The sequence below is a fragment of the Molothrus aeneus genome, chromosome 16 (genome assembly GCF_037042795.1).
Source record: "Molothrus aeneus isolate 106 chromosome 16, BPBGC_Maene_1.0, whole genome shotgun sequence".
NCBI lineage: Eukaryota > Metazoa > Chordata > Aves > Passeriformes > Icteridae > Molothrus > Molothrus aeneus.
In genome coordinates, this window is record NC_089661.1 from 10,436,789 (window position 1) to 10,455,541 (window position 18,753).

Sequence of the window (18,753 nt, forward strand, 5' to 3'; positions counted from 1 at the left end):
GGGAATCCACAGCCATCTAACAACTAAGTTGCTTTGCAGTTGCCATCTGACCTGTAGATAAGTGGAAACAATGTCTTCATTAAGCTTACAGAACTGAAAATTAATCATTAGCAAAACCAGCACTGCAAGATGAAGGAGAACTCTTGCTATGTCCCTGGGAGCTGTGTGCATGTACCTAATGGCAGGATTTAAACTATTAAGGTCATATCAAAAATAGATCTGCTATTTGTCCACGGGGCTTACTGGTCAGCTGCAAAGGCAATCAGATTTAGGATGTCATTTAAAGACTTATTGCATGTTCTGGGAAGAAAAGGTGTAGCTGGAAATATGCCCTAAAAGACTTGACTTCACTTGATTTGTCCTCTTATTTTCTCCTCTAGGTGAAAAGGATTAAGAACAACCGAGTGTTTAATTCTTATGGTATTTTATACAAACAGTGGGGTTTTGGTTTTTTTGTGTTTTCACTGTCCCCATTGCTCTGGCCTCTGCCCCTGCCAGAGCAGTGGGGACATTGAAAACGTTGTGACATCGTAGCACCAGCATATGTGATGCTGGAAATCAAAGGCTAGAGCTAATATTTTTAAAGAGGTGACTAAAAAGATCTGTATATGTATAAAAAATGAAATGTCAAATTTAATCTTTGCACCTTTGGGTCATTTTCCTTGTTTTCCTGGAGGTGAGCAAGGAGCCCACTTTGTTTTGCTTCTTTTGGTATCTTCTTCCACCTGTTTGAACCAATAAGCTGATTTAGTCCAGAGGTGCTCTGGCAGTCTGTAACTAATCCTGTAATACTTCCCTGACATTCATATTGATGTGGAGCAGTCCTGTCAATACAATCACTGCCTGTGAGCATGGAAAACAGCACACAGGGGGAAAAAAAGAAAAAAAAAAAAAACAGGTTTAATTCTTGCCAATATTTGTGATAAAATGAAGATCTTCACTCAACTTTATTGGAATTTACTCAGGCATTTGGTAATAGCAGCCTATTGGAGGTTGCTTAAGGAGGGAACTCGAGGGACCTGTAATAAACCACAAAAAGATGGTTTGTGTATTCTTTGCTGTCTGAGATCTCAGGTCCTGAAAGTGTCAGAAACTCACTGTGCTCTAGACTGAGTGGAACTTCCAATATTAATTTAATATTCTTCAGCTCCTGCTCTTTCTTAATCCTGCATTATCCTCCTTGATATTGGCAAGAGCTATGGAGGATATCATGGGTGTATTCAAACTAAATGCTAAAACCAGAGGTTATGTCTTCTGTCCCCCTCATCCAGGCATGGATGAGAACAGGGTGTTTGCTGTCACAGGTGGCTCATTCAGTTATTTGGTTGAGTCTGCATCTGCTCCACAATCCTCTGGAGTCAACAGGGAGCTTTTCCCATGAATTCACCGCCCTTTACATTTGAGTACACGCAGGTCAGGTCCCACTCTATGAACTGGCTCTGTCTTTCCTGATCTAATTCACCTGGAACTCATGGGAAACCTTTCACTGAGTAGAAGGAAAGTTGGATCAAACCCAGAGGAAAAGCAGTAAGTGCTGCAGGAATGGGACAATGAAGTCCAATGGTTAAAGCACACAATTGCTTTGCTCTGCCATTTGCTTATCCACACAGGAGGAAAACTGAAATACAAGTGTCCTTGGCTTTGGGAAAAATATCATTCTGTCTTTGAAACCAAACTGCTGTGGGCTGTGCACACACACAACTATCACTCTGTACATACAGTAGATAAGCTTCACATTTTGTAGACATTTAAACACAGTTTAAAATTCAAGGAGAGGTAACCAGACATTCAATGTTAGAGAAAAGCAGCTGCATGTCATAAATCAGCTCCATAAAAAAAGAAAAAAATCTGGCAAGAATATCATTCCACTAAAGCTTTTACTCCTCATCTTTTGCATAATTTTCCTCCCCTCTCTTGTCCTCTACTCTTGCCTGTTTTTTTCACGTGTTGTTTTTTCTGAGCTCTGCTTTTTTTTATCAACCCTCTCACACTTTATTAAAATCTCCCCTTATCTCACCAAACATCCTCAATGCAGATAGACTGTAAAGTTTAAATCAGCTGAAATGAATGTCTAAGAGTGGGGCACACCTGTTTCACATTGACCACTGGCTCAGCACAGCAGAGGGAAATGTTCCCTGTGTCTGCCTGCACACACACACACACAGATCCCTCTCTTTATCTCCACTCCAGCTCTGAGTGGGTGCATTTTTGCAACCCACCAAGCGTGAATATTGGTCTGCACCTCGAGCGTGGGAGTTCACCGAGTGATTGCACTTGATGGGAGATCTTTATATAAAACAGTGATTGCCCTGAGCAGCCAAGCCAGCCACAGCCTTCCTTCCCTTGCAGTGCCACAGAGATCTTCCCCTAACATCCTTTTGCTCTTTATCTTTTCATATGGAATATTTTTCAGAGGTTTCAATAGGTCTTTTTTTTTTTAATTATTTTTAAGAGGAGTTTAGGCCAATACTGAGCCCTTTTGAAATCCTGCATCCGCTGTCATTTTAAATGATTCTCCTCCAAAGCTGCACATCCATTTTTTCCCTAAAATGCTGTGTCTATAACTGGGATAAAAGGAGGAGAAGGATGATGCTCTGTGGCAAGCAGGGACTATATTTGCAGCTCCCCAGCATCAGGGCCCACATGGAGGCCAGAAGGTTAAAATCCTCCTTCTCAGTGGAGGTGGAGAAGAGGGAAGAGATGCTAATATGGTTTGATTTTCCCCTGGGAATAACCCAATGACTCCCTGTGGGCTGCAGAGCATGAACCCACACTTCATGCAGACAGTTGTAAGCTTAAAGGACCCTGATGTGTAATTTCCAGTGTAATTTGTGACTCGTGTGGTGCCCTTAATATAAAGTGTGGATTAGCAGGGAAGGTTTCCAGCCTGGAAAAGGAGAAGTTTAGAGAGAAAGAAAAGGGGTTTTTTTATAGGTCTGTAAAACAGTGTGATTATTCTGTGAAAAGGCTACTAAAAAAGCTTCCAACCCAGTATGCACTTTCTCATGCAATAAACGAACAACCAAGGATGAGGAAGATGGAGTTAACTACATCAAATTTAGCCAGGAAGTGAAACATTTGGGTTAATACCAAGATAATCCACTACTTCTACTCTGTTCTACTTGAGAAGCTAAGGCATCCTCTGAGTGAGGCTGAGGAATGCTGTTCCCAAGTTGTTGAGAGGTTTAGGAGCACCCAGGAATATTTGCACTTGTAAGTCACCTTGGCAGCCTGCAGGCAGTAAGTAACTCCCTGAGAAATGCTCAAAGTGGTGATATCAGCACATTGCCAAACATGTAACCCTCTGCAGATGGAAATAATCCAGGTGGGAGATGTGTGGGTGAGGGGAAATCAGCCTCAGAGGTGTACTGAATCACCTGCAGGGCTTTGCAGTGGGATGGGGCCAGTGCCAGAGCTCAGCTGGGGCATGGCCAGCAGCAAAGTGCTGCTCCATATTCCTTGTTTAGGCAAAATTCTGGTTGGGAAGAAAACACATGAGAAAATGAGGGGTCACCCACGAACTGCAGAAGCAGCTGAGGGCAGAGAATAAGTTGGGCACTCTTCACAGAGATTGTGTTTGCTGGCAGGAGTGGTAATGAGGCAGGAGTTAAAATAAAATAAATGAGGAAACAGAGAGGTTGCATGGTTTGCTTTATTAGAGCAATGAAATAACCACACCATATCAAAGCATCTCTCTTTTCTTTTGTAACCATGAAGCAGTCTGAGGCAGGCAATTACACCTCCTTTCCAGCTCAGAGAGGCACATCACCCTTTGCCACAGGTTAAGGAATGTTAACAGCAGCAGGAAGGTGAGTTCAGGGGTGTGTGTGCTTTAGTGGGAACTCACACCTCTGAGGAATTGGAAACACTCAGTCCTGGAGAGCAATTATCTCACAGGAAGCACATGCCTGCTGTCCTCAGTGGCACAATTATGGAAGAGTCTCAGGATCTGGGATTGAAGCAAGCTTGAAAAGCAGAACTGGGTGAAAGTCCTCTCTGATGGGCAGAAGGATGGGGCACCAGTGCATCCTCTGGCCCCTCTGTGGGGCATTCTCAGGGGAAAGGATGTGTGGGAGCTGGGGCTGAGCTGTCTGCTGGCACTCACAAGGTGGGTGCTGATTTGCAGCAGGAGGTTGCACAAGATGCTCTGATCCCCTATTTCTCATTTTGTACTGAAACTTTGATATACATAGCTGGTAAAGCAGCTTCACAAATAGGATTCAATGCTCTTAAAATATTGGTGCACACACTATGTAGGCTCTGTCCCATTAATGATTTTGATGTTAGTTATTTGTCTGAAGTCTTGGGGCACTCAGTGCAGTTCCATATCCAGCAGCTCTTGAATGGTAAACTGGAAATCTGAAGCCAAAAGTGTTTGAACTTCTGCATGGGCAGGTGGGAAGGGAGAAGGGAGCATGATCTTAGTTACTGGTGCTGGTTACTGCTTTAGGGTCCTTGGGACAGCACAGCTCTCCTATACAAATGCAGATATATAGGTCAGCCATGACACAAAACAAAAGATTTTTCACTTTTATTTATTCTTCTGAGCCATAGGTTTTATTCCTATTACATGATCTTAAGAACTGCAACTTCATGAGTGAGAGGGAGACACGGGGTGCAGAAATTCAAACTCTCCACTACAAATTGGAAGAGGGAGCCTGAGCCAAATGTGCTGAATAGGGAGTGCAAAAACTGTGGTGCTTCCAGAGGTGTCAATACAAAGTTCAGGCAAATTTTGGCCTGGAGAGGAGAATGTTGGTTCTGTACATTGTGCTCATGCAAGTTGCTCGTACTGCCCTGTGGCCCCTCAGCACATTCCTCTACCAGGCACAGCTCAAAAGGCATTTCAGGAGCACAGGAGCTCACAAAAGTTGTCTGAGCCTGGCTAGATCTCTTTGTTTTTGCCTGTGTGGGGCAGGAGACATATAGGAGTGTGCTCCCTGTTGGTGGAGGTCCCCTCAAAAAGGAAAGAAGCCCAGAAGTTTCTCTCCTCCATTAGGTGAAAAAGACGCCTCATAGGCCTGGGGGATTTCACCTCAAACTTAAGGATAGCAAATTGGGCAGAAGCCAAAACGTCCTGCCTGGGCAATTTACTAGAAAAAGAAGTGAACAAAGAAACTAATTGCTTTTGTGAGTTGTTTTACCAGGAACAAGAACCTCTTGCATCTTGGCTCAGTTTTTCTCTGTTTGTTATTTTGCCTTTTATTAAACCTTTTTGTTTCCAACACTGCAACAGAAGCCATCCTGCTGATTTTTATGCCTCCAAAGGTAGCTGAGCTATCTTGGGTGTGTTATAAACCTCTGAGAGCTTATGAGACCTGGCTGGAGGAAGTTAATATAACAGAGACACACTGAAAGGCAGGATTTGAGCCTCATTTTTCGCTTTTAAGGAGTCTTGATCCCCCCAGAGAACTGCAGGCCTCAGGGCCAGCCTCAAAGGTGACTTTGGGGCCTACCAAAGCCCATGGCCAAACTGACCTGTGCTTTTGGCAGAATGCTTTTTGGGAAATGATTTTTTTCCCAAAAAAGTTGTTGTCATGGGTGGAAAGAAGGAGGAGGAGGAGGAGGAGGAGGAGGAGGAGGGGGAGGGGGAGGGGGAGGAGAAGGAGAAGGAGAAGGAGAAGGAGAAGGAGAAGGAGAAGGAGAAGGAGGAGCAGCTCTGAGTCGGGCTGAGTGGCCAGGGCTGCTGCAGGGATCTTGTGCTGATCTCTGGCTCGTTCCTGCAAAGTGCTGAGCACAAACAGCTCCAAGGAAGGATTAATTCTGTGCTTGGCTGTCAAGGACACACACAGTTCACTGGCTAGATGTGTGCCCAAAGTTAAGCATGTGCTTAATGAGGCTCGAGTGCTTTGCTCAGGGCAGGGCTGAATCCCTAATAGCTCCTTGGTTTTGCAGCTTTTGCTGAAAAACGGGGCTAAGATCTTCCTGCTATCTGGGAGATTTTGAGGACAAACTTACTAGTATTCATGGTTCTCGTAATGATAGCAAGGAAACTCATGAATAAAAAGGAAGAAATTATGTATCAATACATCAGACTCGCAGTAATTACTTTTTCTAACCTATAAACCTATTGTGAACCCAGGAATTTCAATGGGCACATACATCACGTACAGTGAGAAGAAAAAATCCAAAAAGCTGGAAGAAACTTGAGCTGTGCTATGCTTCTAATATGTTTAATGTTATTGTTCCATTAAATCCCTGCCCTTAATGACCCCAGACATATTGAATAACATTCTCAGGGCTGAAGAAATGCTTCAGACTTCTAATTTTACACATAATTTTTTTCCTCCTGTGCTCTCAGACCTCTAGAAGTGTTATATATTGAAAAACCTCTGTAGAAAATATTCTGCAGTCCTTTTCCTGAAGGGAGGCTGCAGGTAACTGGGCTCACATGGAGCTCTGTTTGCTCTTGACAGTTCTTCAGAAATAGTTTTTGCAGCTGTATCGTTTTTCATGCTTGCAATTTGTGGTGAGCAGACAATGTACAGTGGAGCCTCAAAGGGATAAAACAAGGGGAAAGATGACAGATAGCATGGGCTTGGCATGGCAAAAATGCTCACACCACTTGCTTAAGAGCACAAAGGAATCTAGGCCATGCAGGGACAGAAGATATTCATGGTGGTATAATTTCTTAATGAAGATGTCTTTAAAAAGACACAAAATATCACTGCAACACCTCATTAATGACATCTCCTGCTTTTTTAATTGCTGTGAGGATTTTTTCTCCCTGCTGTGACAACAGCATCGACCATGTTAACATTGGCACTGGGAACTCTTTCGTTGTGCTGTCAAGTACCTTTTAATCTTTCAATTCTTGTATGTCAAGTCAGGTTTCTACCTCAAGGATGAACCAAACCTTATTTCTGGGTCAAGAATTTTGTTTTATCTGCAGCGTAAATTAGTGACAGGAGCTTCCCAGAGCTTGCCTTTCTTTTCACACCGTGACTCATTATTTTTTCTGTGCAAGCCCGGCTTGTTCTGGATGATGGAAAAACATTTCTACCCAACAAGCACTGCCACTTAGCCACTCTGCATCAGTGTTCATCTGCTCTCTGCATCCCCCTCCCTACCAGCATCTCAAAGAGGGAGACAAAGATGAATTTCAGCCAGTCCCACCTTTGCACCCCTGTAATTCCTGGGGGTGTGTGCTGCCTCCTGTGCAATTCACTCCAGTATGGATTGTAATCCTCCTGCTGAGCTCCCTGAGCAGGGGAAGGCTTCTCTAAACCAGGGTGGGAAGACCTGAGCTTCTGATTTTGGAAATACACACTTCAGTCCCCACTGCTGGCCATAAAGCAGCTGTGTGTGCCAATGCCTGCAGCAGGAGCAGCCCTGCAGTGGTTGTGAAAAGCAGCTTTATTTCCCTTACCCCAGCATCCAGGGGGGCTGCTTTTCCATAATAACTGAGACCAGCCCCTTAATTGTTAGAAAAACTCATCTTACCTCAAATTTTTCTAAAACTTGTGTTATTTCCAACACTATGCCTGCCTTTTACATTTAAAGATTCCTTAATGAAAGGCAAAAAAAAACCACCTCACTAGTGTTTGCAGGGTGCAGGGGAAATAGAGGCAAATGTTACCAAGCATGATCCTACTTGTCTGGTCACATCATGTCCAAACCACAGCAGGCAGTGTTAGATATTGCTGTATGTGCTGGATTGTACATTGAATGCCTCTCTGTGCATCCATCTGGAGCTGGGTAGCACTGGAACTCATCTCTCTGGTTTTGTATGGCTTGCCTGCTCTGTAACAGCATCTCATTAATGTGGCTTTCTTTGCAGCCACCTCCTAGACAATAACAACAACAAGAATAAGAATAAGAAAGAATAAGAAAGAATAAGAAAGAATAAGAATCACAACAGCTCAGAATCAGTGAATCTGAGCTCTGACCAGGTTGAGCTCTGCACCCATCTCACCCCATCTTCTCAGCCAGGGGACAGGAAGGGGACCAGTGACACCAAAAAGCACAGGTGGGGAGCACATCCTGACAAATGTGCTTACACTAATACTTTTTTTTCCATTTGCTTTTCCTGTGGTGACAGTCACCTCCTTACTGGGCAGAGCTGGAAGTGATGTTCTGAATTGCTGAAGGAAATTTTCCCAGTTGATCAAACTCTTACGTGTTTTGTGCTGATCAAAGATTCTCTGCATGTCTTATGCATTTGAAAGCACAAAAGAATGAATGAGAAAAGAGCTATTCTTCTGAGCTGGTAGACAATGAAATGATGATTGGTGAGATTATGCCTTGACTTTACTGTCAGCACAATGTCAGTAAAGGCAGCAGTATAGAGAAGGTGCATTTTGAGATATTAATACCACTAAAAGAAACAGAAAAGCCCCCAAAAAGAGGAAAATGTCTGGGTGTGTTATTATTTTTATACTTTAGTGGAGAAGGAAATGAATTTTTCATATTCTTGGATCATATTATTTGCCCTGATTATTCATCCCTTCATATTGTGTCTGCTTGTATAGGCAGGAGTGGTAACTCAATGTTTTGCTCAGGTGAAAACCTGCTTTTATACATCCATATATATTTTTTTAAAAATTTATTTATTTTTGTATAATTACATGTAGACATCTAGTGCATGGGATGGCAGGAACCTTCCACTGGTTCTGCCCCTAGCAAGGGACTGACTTTTCACAACCTTTTTACAAATGCCCTGACCTGTGCAGAGGAATCAGAGGTTGCTTTTTTGTCTTCTAGCAACAGTGCTGGTTTTAAAGGCAAAGCCTAAAATAGGCTTCCAGGGCTCTGGGTTGGTTGGATTTTTAGTGAATTAAAAATAAATTAATTGTGCTTAGTAAAGAAGGAGCTTCTGAGCTTAGGAATCTGCAGGATGTTCATTCCCAGGTCTTGGCTTGGGGTTGCTCTTTTCAGGAATGGGAGCCATTTGCTCTGGTGTGTTTGTCACATGCATCCCCCCTCAGAAAGGCACTCACATCAGCTGCAGCAGGTGTCTCTGGGGTGGTTTTGCCTTGATCATGGAATGAGGGGAAAGAGCAAGGCTGGAAGGAAGCAGGGGAGGAAGGCCAGCACGCAGGAGGGCTGTAGCTGTGTGATCACAAAAGTACATTTTGAAGATCATGTTAAAGCAATGTCTGTCAAGAATGGTTTAGCTCTAGCTGATCTCATCCTGGGGCCAGGGGATGGGCTAGGTGACCTCCTGAGCCTCCTTTTGCTTTTCCACTGGAAACAGAAAGAAAACCCACCTCAATACTATGTGTCCCTGTGGATTTTTGTACCCTCTTCTCCCCACTGTCCTTCTGTGCCAGGTAACAAGGTATTTATACATACAAGTGTGCTTTCAGAAGCTTATTGTTATTCTCTGCATAAGTTTATGGTTTATATTAAGCTAACTGGTCCTTGAGCATGTGCTGTTGTCAAGCTCTCTCCGTCTGCTCAGGAGAAAAGTGCTCTGGGGCTGGCACACAAGAGCATGATCTGGGTATTTATCCTTTTGGCAGTTTGCTAATTATTCCTATTGCTATCACATCCCTGCTCGAATTTCTCTCTCTCTGCCACAGTAAATATTCTCTCATTTTTCCAAGCTGCAGAGCTGCTACTTAAACTGGAGAAGCCTGAATATCCTGCAGGGGCCCATATTGTCATTTGGTTGATAGCAGTGAAAGGGGCCAAACATCCTTTCTGTACCACTCAAATTGCATGTCTTTGCATTCCTGCGTTGGCCACTCATTTTCTGGCCCATATTCTGCTCTTGTAAACAGCTCCTATCGTCCCTGGGAGTGCTCTTTGTAGCACAATGCTTTGATAAAGCCAGAGCCATCAGCTGCCAAGGCTCCATAAGGAGGCAGAAATAGGCACCAGATATCTCTGCTGCTGTAGATGTAGCTGCATTAGCCGTATCATTTCTCGTCCTAAGGACTTACTAAGCCATTAAAATGTATTATAAAATTAAATGGTGTTTCTCCCACCTGTTCTAACTGGTGCCAAGTGCACTGAAAACCCTCCCAGAAGATACAACTCTGCATGCAAAATCTCAGTACCCTCCTAAGGACTGCAGCTGCCTCAGAGACACCTTTTTTTTTTTTTTTTTTCCCATGGGCTGCCTCCTTTACTTAGAATAATAAGCTTTAGATGATCCCAGGGCACTCTAGATCCCCCTGCTGCACAATCCAATTTGACATAAGTGTTGCATGGAGGGGAGGGAGGGAGGGAGAAAATCTCGCAAGCAGACACCGGACTTTCAGTCTGAGTTTCCCATTAGTACAAAGAAGTTCATCAGTGGGGGCTTGGGAGATTTCATGCCTGTCTGTGCTGGAAGAAAGGCTCTCTGGAATTGATGGAGCATCTGTGCTTCAGTGGTGTGCTGGATCAAGGGGCTGCTTGTGACTTCCCAAGTCCATTCCAGGCGATAAAATCATTGAAACTGCAGCAAACTGCTGAGCGGCCACCTTTTAGTCTTGCAGTAACTATCCTTTGAGTCTGGTATTAGCTATATTTTTATCATTTAGGTAACATTGTGCATGAACTGTTAAGCCTGCAACTGGGCTTCAGGACAGGTATTTAAGTGCTCCACAGGAAGAGAGGAAAGCTGCTTTCCAAAGGAGAAGAATAGCAACTATAGCTGTGGGTGGACCCAGTTAATCTCCTGTTATCTGTTCCCATAGCCAAATTATGCTTCTATCAGTGTTAGTCCTGTCCCTGCCAATGCAATTACAAAGCCTCACTGGTTTATATCTCTTAGTGAGTTTGCTGCTGCCCAATTCCCCTGGCTGGGTCAGGCAGGGGTTCTGTCTGCAAAATGGCCTGACCCAAGCAAACCTGCTCCCTGCTGCTGCAAAGCTCCTTGTCGTGCTCCCTAATCATCCCTAATCCCAGCAGCTGATTCCCCTGATTATGTGTCAGAACACGAGGGTAGCCTGTTTAAAAGGAGCTGTTTTCCAAGCAGCAGCACTTCCTCTCCTTAGCTCAGGGATGTGGCTCTGACACAAGAGGTGTCTCAGAGATGTCTCTGGACTGCAGCATGGGAAGACAGCATGTGTCTGTCAGGATAACACTTAGCTCACTTTGGGCTCTTTGCCCTATTTTCTAGCTTTCTGGCTGCTGTACAGATAATAGAACCCCTCCAGAGCAGAGGAAGTCTGGCACTGAGCAGGATTCTTTCGAGTAATGCACGGCCCTGGTGGGTATTAATCCTGGTAGTTTAGGCAGGTGTATGCTAGTGATCCTGGAAACTAAATACAGATTTCCATGGTAAAGGTTTAGTTTTTATAATACTGTTTTCTAAAATACCAGAGTGTCTACAGAACCTGCAGTTGCCCTGTGGTGACTTGGTTCATGAACAGCAAAAAGAAAACTCAGGAGAAGTTATTAATGCTGAGACTGGGGGACCGAGTAATTGGCAAAAAAAGAAAAAAAAATGCTTACAGAAACATTGAAGAGAAGCTTAAAATATAAATATGAATAATTATTTCTCAAGCTTCAGAAATAATTTCCAGTTATTTTTGAACACAAATCACCATTTGATTTATCCAAATACTACTGAACACCAAACCAGGTCCCAACCATATCTAGAAAGGAGCTGACTCACCAGATTTATTCATGACTGTTCTTTTATCAGAGCAGCTTTCTTTCTTCTGTTTGTAAGCATGACTCACTTCTATAGCCACCAGATCAGATCACAGTTGCATCTTGTCTTGTGTCAACACAAACGTGCCCCTGTCCTGTTTAAAATCATTCTTTGCTTCCTATGTGTTTTCTGAGTTGTGCCATGGTGGGAAAATCTTCATGGGCTTTGATTCCCCTTAGTTCTTCCTTTTTTGCTACACGTGTTCCCATGCTGATTTGTCTTTTCCTCATGCTGTAATTGGGCTGGTGCCACCATGTAATTTTTAACTGTGTGCAGCATCAACAGACCTCCATCTGTCTCTCCTCCAAAGCTTTCCAGCCTGCCGTTATAAATATCTGCCAAATCCTTCTCCAAAGAGAGGATCACCAGATTCCAACTGTTTGCAAAATAAGAGCTGCTGCCAGAAATCCTCTCCCACTGTCTGCAACCTGTGCAGAACCTGTCCCTGCTCGGGGTGGGATGGCACTGCTGGCACTGAGGGGCTCAGAATGGAATTCACTGTCCCTCAGAAGTTGTGGTGGTCTCTGTGCTCAAGTATCTCATTATATGTGTCATTTTATTAGACAATAACCTTCAATACCCATCAGATAACAAAATCAAACTAACTTGTATGTAGGGGTGGGTTTTTTCCCTTTTAAAATGCAATTCTGATTTAAAACATGCATTGGTGTGGATCAGTTCCAGTGTTGTTTTAAGAGATGTTTTACTTGACCTGGAAGGGTCTGGGAGTTCATTCCCCTTTCCCAGCCTGTTACTTAGGGGCTGAAGACTAGTTACCATGATCTAAAGCTGGAGTAACTGATTGGACTTGCTGAGAGAAGTTTAATCTTCCACCTCTCTATATTTTTACATCAGAATAAATCATTAGAATTAGCAAAAACCAGACTTGATTAGATTGTGCACAATTAAAAAAAAAAAGGCAATTTTTAACATGGATAAAATAAAATTATATATCAATGCAGTTGGATGAAGTAAACATTCTAGATTATGATGGATGTGCCCTTTGACACTTGAAGCCATTCTCATATCAGTCTGTTAATGGCATTGGTTCAGAGCTCTATCAGGCTCATGTGGCTTTGTGAGTTCAGTTGTGTTTCTTGGGCTACAACCCACACACATGTTAGTGTTTGCTGGTGGTGTGGCAGCTTGCTCTGGCTGGGGAATTCCCAAGGAACCTCTTCAGGTGCTGCTGCAGACATGAAATTAAAAATAAATGTCTGCTTGAGTAACAACCTGCCTAGTTAAGGTTTGATCCAAGAAAGCAGGTTTCTGTTGTATCTGTGGAAGATTGGAGTAAGTCAGCACAAAGGATATTTCAAGGTTGTTTCAGGAGAGGGTTTCATGTTTGGATCTGCTACATCTTAGATCTGGAGAGCTCTGCAGAGGAATATAAGGAATGTAAAGCATCTTGGGGGGTTGGTAAATCCTCCTTCCAGTCTATTTTCTGAATAACATGGTATTTTCAAGAGGCAGAGAAGTGGGTACCATGTGTTGGACATGGGCATGGACCATGTGAAAAGTGGCTTTTTGTAGAGGGAAGGGAAGCACCTTAAGCACTGAAGAAACTTGGGAGTTTGTTTCATGATGTGTCATCAGGTTCAAAAAATACTGGTATTTCCATTGTCTAGATTGCACTGTGGATTCGGTGTCCGTTTTTGAAGGTTTTAGGGCAATCATTTTCATTATTTCCTTAGGAGGGTGTGCAACCACTTAATAATACTTTATGACAGCAGGAAAATTTGTACACACAAGCCTGAGCCTGCAGGACAGCTGTGCTTATTCTCAAATGAAAAATATCCTCAGCCCTTGCTGGGGGTGAAAGGGAGCACACGGGCTGGGCTGGGGCAGGGCTGTGCTTGCAAGGCTGAGATCCAGCCCCCAGCTCAGTCTGATTTTCTGCAGCAAGATTTTCTCATAAAGGAATGGCCATGGTTTCTTCTGAAGTGTCCAGGAGATAAAAAGCAGATGGCATTGATTAGTTAATAGTAATATTTTCTGCACCTTATCTGCTGTGCTTGATGTGCGTAAAGCTTGCAAAATCTTGGGGTGAGGATTTGTTGAAGAAATCAAATCTTAAAATCTGTAGAGGAGGGAAGGTTACATACAAATATGTGATTTTATGGCCAGCAGAAATAGGTTAATCTTTTTTCTTTGAATTAATATTCAGGGCTCATTCCTTCATTTTTTAAGGGAATATGCACAATGAGCTGGCAGCTCTCCTAACTCTTGCCTTGACTGCTTAGCAAGAGGCTCTGCTCTCCCCTCTTCCTCTTTGTGGTGCTCCTTCCCCTTTTGCATTTCTTATGGAGAAAAAGCAAAATACTATTTTTTATTTTATGCCAGGCTCGCTTTTAGCTTGTGTCTTTGTGAACTCTTTGTGGCCTCAGCAGCTCCCTGGCAGGACTTCTGCCAAGTGTTGGCCACCTCCATGACCACTGCTGTGACAATGGTCAGTGCCATTTTTCCAGAGCATCACTGGGGTGTTTAAGGTCACTCTGACCTTGAGTTCTGTTGGACACAAGTACCTTGATGCTGTTCATCATTTAGGGCAAGATAGAGTACCTTGCCAAGATGTTAATATAATAAAAAGGAACGTCTGAGAAAGGATATCAGGCTTTCAGACCCTGCTGGGTGCACAGCAAAATTTTCATACAGCCAAAAACCACAGGACTTATCTGGTTTCTCCAGCAGCTTGGAGAGTCCCAGGTGGGTTTGTGGACAGACAGCAGCTCTGGCAGTCACAGTGGTGGGTGGACACAGCTTCAGGTCCCAAACAACCCCAAAATTAGGACTTCAGGGGAGGTTTGGGCTCTGCACCAGCACGATCCCAAAGCCTCCCATGCACCTAGGTCCCCATGCAGGAGCTGTATTTTAATTGCCAGCAGGCAGCACGAGTGACTCATGAGCTGTCAGCTGGGCCACCTGTGGCAGCAGAGAATGAGAAAGAGCTTTGTTTTCCTCTTCTGGAGAGCTGTCCTCCCTTGCAGATGCTCTGCAGGCAGCTTTGCTGTGCTTATCTCCCTCTGAGGACTTCAAAACAGGTAGAGGTGGGACCCAGATGTTGCCTTGGTCAGCTGCTTGAGCTGTGCTCCATCCAAAAGGACTGGAAGGTGCTTGAAGTGAGACAGACAGAGCTTTGCATTTTTCATGTTCTGTGGTGTGGAAGCTTTAGCCTTCCTATCAGGATGACATTTTTTATTGGTTCTTAAACTGAAGAAACAACAAATTCTGCATCTTCTCTCAAGAACACTCTTGCTAATGTTCTTTGAAACATGACAAGTGTTGTGGCCATCAAACTGCAATGATCCTGTTCCTTATAAAATAAGAAAAACATGTCACTTTTGGCTTTAAGTAGTGCAAAGGGAGAGGCATATTCTAGATGGGAGCTGCATGGCTGCCAAAGATGAAAGAAAAATGTTATTACTTTTGGAAATTTCATAATTACAGTTAATGATAATTTAATGAAATGACATTGTCTTCACCGCTATCGCTAATGAAATGTTTGAGAGTGATAAAACAGATCTTGTTAAATAGAGCGAGAGTTTTGAGTGGAACAGCTTTGTGACAGCACACTGCCTGCACAAGTCTTGAATTCCTATTTTTTGTTAGAGTAGCTCAAAAAAAAGAAGATTAAATGAAGGCTGCATGGCAAATAATGCACAAATGAGGTATTTAAAGGTCTTCCATTAGGCAAACAATACTGAACTCCTGAACAGCATGTTGATGACTGAGCACTGCTCCTTAGGAATGCTAACCCTTCATTAAAACACTTCCCTTGTTTTCCTTTGCAGGCAAACCAGAGAACAAGAAACCCCGCCTGACTTTTTTTACTTCTCAGACTATGAGAGACATAATGCAGAAATAGCAGCATTTCATCTCGACAGGCAAGTGGAACAGATTTACATTAAAAGGGGAAATATTGTGATAAGTTGCTGCATTTGGCCATTCCTGGAACTGAATTACTTTTTAAAAGGGGAAAGTGGAACAAAGGTGGGCAAATGCCGTGAATAAATGAAATGGCAGATGATGAAAGAGTAAGTTAATAATTAGGAAATGCAGCTTACCCTGGGAATGAGAAACCTGGCAATAAGTAATTGTCAAAAAGAAAGAGAAGTTATATTGAAGAGAAGCTGAGAAATTAATTTCCCTTGTGATCTTGCAGCACATATGGAGAGGACCCATCTCCCAGGGAATGTGTCACGTTAGTATGACAGGAGCCTGGCTCACTCCAATTAGCTCCAGGGCACAGAGATCCAAAGGAGCCAAGGGGAATGGTGTATTTAGAGGAGTCCTTGAGATGGAAGGGGATTCACAGCAAAAAGCTGGGACTGTCCCACATCAGGACCATATTTATGCCACAAGTTAGTGGGAAGGAGAGGGCAGTGGTGGTCATCTCATGCTCCTGTTGCTGAAAATGTCCCCCCTCCAGACCCAGCGCAGGGCATGGTGGATACCCCAAGACTGCAGCCCTTCCTGCCCTCCCAGATGAGGGGTGGGAATTGCTAATTAGTGATTAACAGTATGTCTGGAAACTATGGCATTTCACTGAAGCATCTTTCACACTGTGAAAGGCCAAGAAACATCTTTTTGAAAGTGCAAAGCTTTGGGGCCACAAATTATTTGGGGGTTTGCATAGCATTGCTGCCTTGTGGAATGATGGCTGGGGTATGGGAACATGTCGGTGGGTGGCACAGGGTAGGTTTTCCAGTAAGAAACAATCCTGATCCAATCCTTCAAGGATCTTCTCTATTTCATTGTTGTTGACCTTGGTGTTGATCCCTTCTGCTTTATATTTTATATTGCCGTTTTAAGCAGATGGTGCTGTAGAAAAAAAACATCAGTGGAGTTCCTACAGGGGGTGTGTTAAATATCCACACACTAAGCAGGAAAAGCAGTTGCTACCCAATGAAGAAAATCTGAACAGCAGACAGTGGATATAAAAATCCTGCCTATGGGGAGACTTTGTATGGTGTCTTTGCTCTTTTACTGTATGTAATAGCAGTGCTTCACAGGGAGGTTTTATGATCTATGAAGGCAGGGGAGTTTGGGGTAGGGAGAGGCTCTTCTCCCAGCCTTTGCCTGTGGGAAGATTTTTGGTCTCAGGGAGATTGTTTAGGTTGGTATAAGGGTATTAAAACAGAGAGGAGCAGAAGGAAATAAATCAAACACATACTAAGGCTGTCAGAAAAAGAATTACATGGTGTTTATGGAGGAAAGAGGCTGAAATCCCATTCCCCAGCTCACTTAAAAACTGGTGAGCAAAATGCATGTCGTACAATCATGAAGTAGCACGAAGTGAAAAAATAAATTTTTGCTGTCTCTTGTTTTTGGAATGGTATGTATCTTCATTTTTATCATGGAACAATGCCCTCCATATTTTCTTGTATTTCACTCCATACTACGTTGGCAATGCAGAGCTCATCATTTCAGGACATATTTTATAATACATTACATGAGGAATTATCCAGTTTAAAGTGACGGGCTTTATACTCCTTAAAGCCCACAGATAAATGTGCCTTCAGAGTGTAATGAAGCTTCCTAAAACCTGTAACTCTCATTACACTTTAATCCTTTCCATAACCCACGTCTGCTCCGGCTCTTGCAGGATCCTGGATTTCCGGCGCGTGCCCCCGGTGGCAGGCAGGCTGGTGAACATGACGAGGGAAATACGAGATGTTACTCGTGACAAGAAGCTGTGGAGAACATTTTTCATCTCACCAGGTAGTCCTGGAAATAACTCTCTCTTCTCTCTATCCCGCTGAACACATACTTAAAGAAACGATGTGCAGATTGCTTAATTGCTCAGATATTTCTAATAAAACTGTCTTCTAGAGCTTTGAATAAAAATAAATGTGGCGACATAGCTTACAAAGAAGACTTTATTGTTTTGAGTTGAGTGCCTTTTCCCCTTGACAAATTATCTGGAGAGAGAGGCTTTTATGTTCACCAAAATGTATTCAAAAAATGTTTTATGTAGAACAGTTTCTAATGCAATTTTTTCTGGTGTTCTCAGTTTATCCAAACCCTTATTACCTAGCCCGTTAGTTATTCAGAAAGTTTTTTTCCCACTGCAATGTGATCTGTCACTTCTGTTGGTCAGATGCATTTATTTGTGGGTTTGACTACAGTAATAAACCTAATTTCTCAGAGCCATTCAGGTTTTATTACAACAGGAGTTTGGACAAAAAAATCAGGAAATAGATCTGTAATATATCCTGCTTCCAGCTCAAATTCTCTGTTGGGCTAGAAGTGACCTGAATTGTTCACAGTCCTCGCTCTTGCTTTGAGGCCTGACCCAGAAGCTGATACCACTCACTCCTCAGCCTTTCACAACATTTTGTGGACCTGGTCAAGGATGGACCTCCACAGGATGGGAATTTTACAAGCACAGGATAAAACCCTATCCTGCTCACCAGAATATACAGCTGGAATAGGGAAAAATGGGCAAAGGTGGGAAAAAGTGGTAACATCTCTTATTTAACATCTGAGATGCTGAGATGGAGAAATTAGGACTCTGAGTTAAGGCACAGAAATATTTAAGCTTGTTCTTACATATAGAATTGATAGGTTTTATGTTCACTTTAAAGCACAGTGCCATGCTCCAGTAGTTTAATTCATATTTTTTCAGCTGTGTGCAAGTGTGCTTTGCTGATCTGAGGCTGTGACTTGTGTAAGAGGCAATCTGGAGCAGAAACCTCTGGAGATCTCTCCCTTGCTCTGTGTGTGATTGGCCAGAAGCTGTTTATCCCAGATCCCTTAAGTCAAGATCCAAAGACTTAATTACAGTTTCTCCCAATGTAACAGTAATTTATTGCTGTTAGCTGGAAACCAGGGCCCTGTCATTGCAGAGCTTTTGCTCTTAAAATGTTTATCACACTTTTCTGATCCCCAATAAAGTAATTATTATGGCTGTTATTTTTAGTTCATATTTATGTTCATCTCTGCAGGACACAGTTGAGCAGACAGTTATTTATTCCAGGAACTTCACTTGTAAATTACATTACATAATTGCAGAAGGTTTCATTCTACCCAGTATTATGAGCATTCCAATTTTATATGCAGTTACAGTGACAATACATGTTCACCAAACCTGGTGGACACAACATTTCTGCATTTGCCTTAGTTGCTTTCTCTCCTTCTTTGTTTCTCTATATCTTTTTTGG

General features: G+C 43.0%; 1 protein-coding gene across 1 annotated transcript in view; it reads left to right on the top strand.

Moving 5' to 3' along the window:
- Positions 1–18,753, top strand: part of FAM20C (FAM20C golgi associated secretory pathway kinase) — a 58,445-nt gene that overhangs the window by 29,822 nt on the left and 9,870 nt on the right. The window contains exons 4-5 of the mRNA XM_066560516.1: positions 15,382–15,474; positions 17,196–17,311. Coding sequence (XP_066416613.1) covers positions 15,382–15,474; positions 17,196–17,311 — 209 coding nt within the window. The remainder of the gene's footprint in view (positions 1–15,381; positions 15,475–17,195; positions 17,312–18,753) is intronic.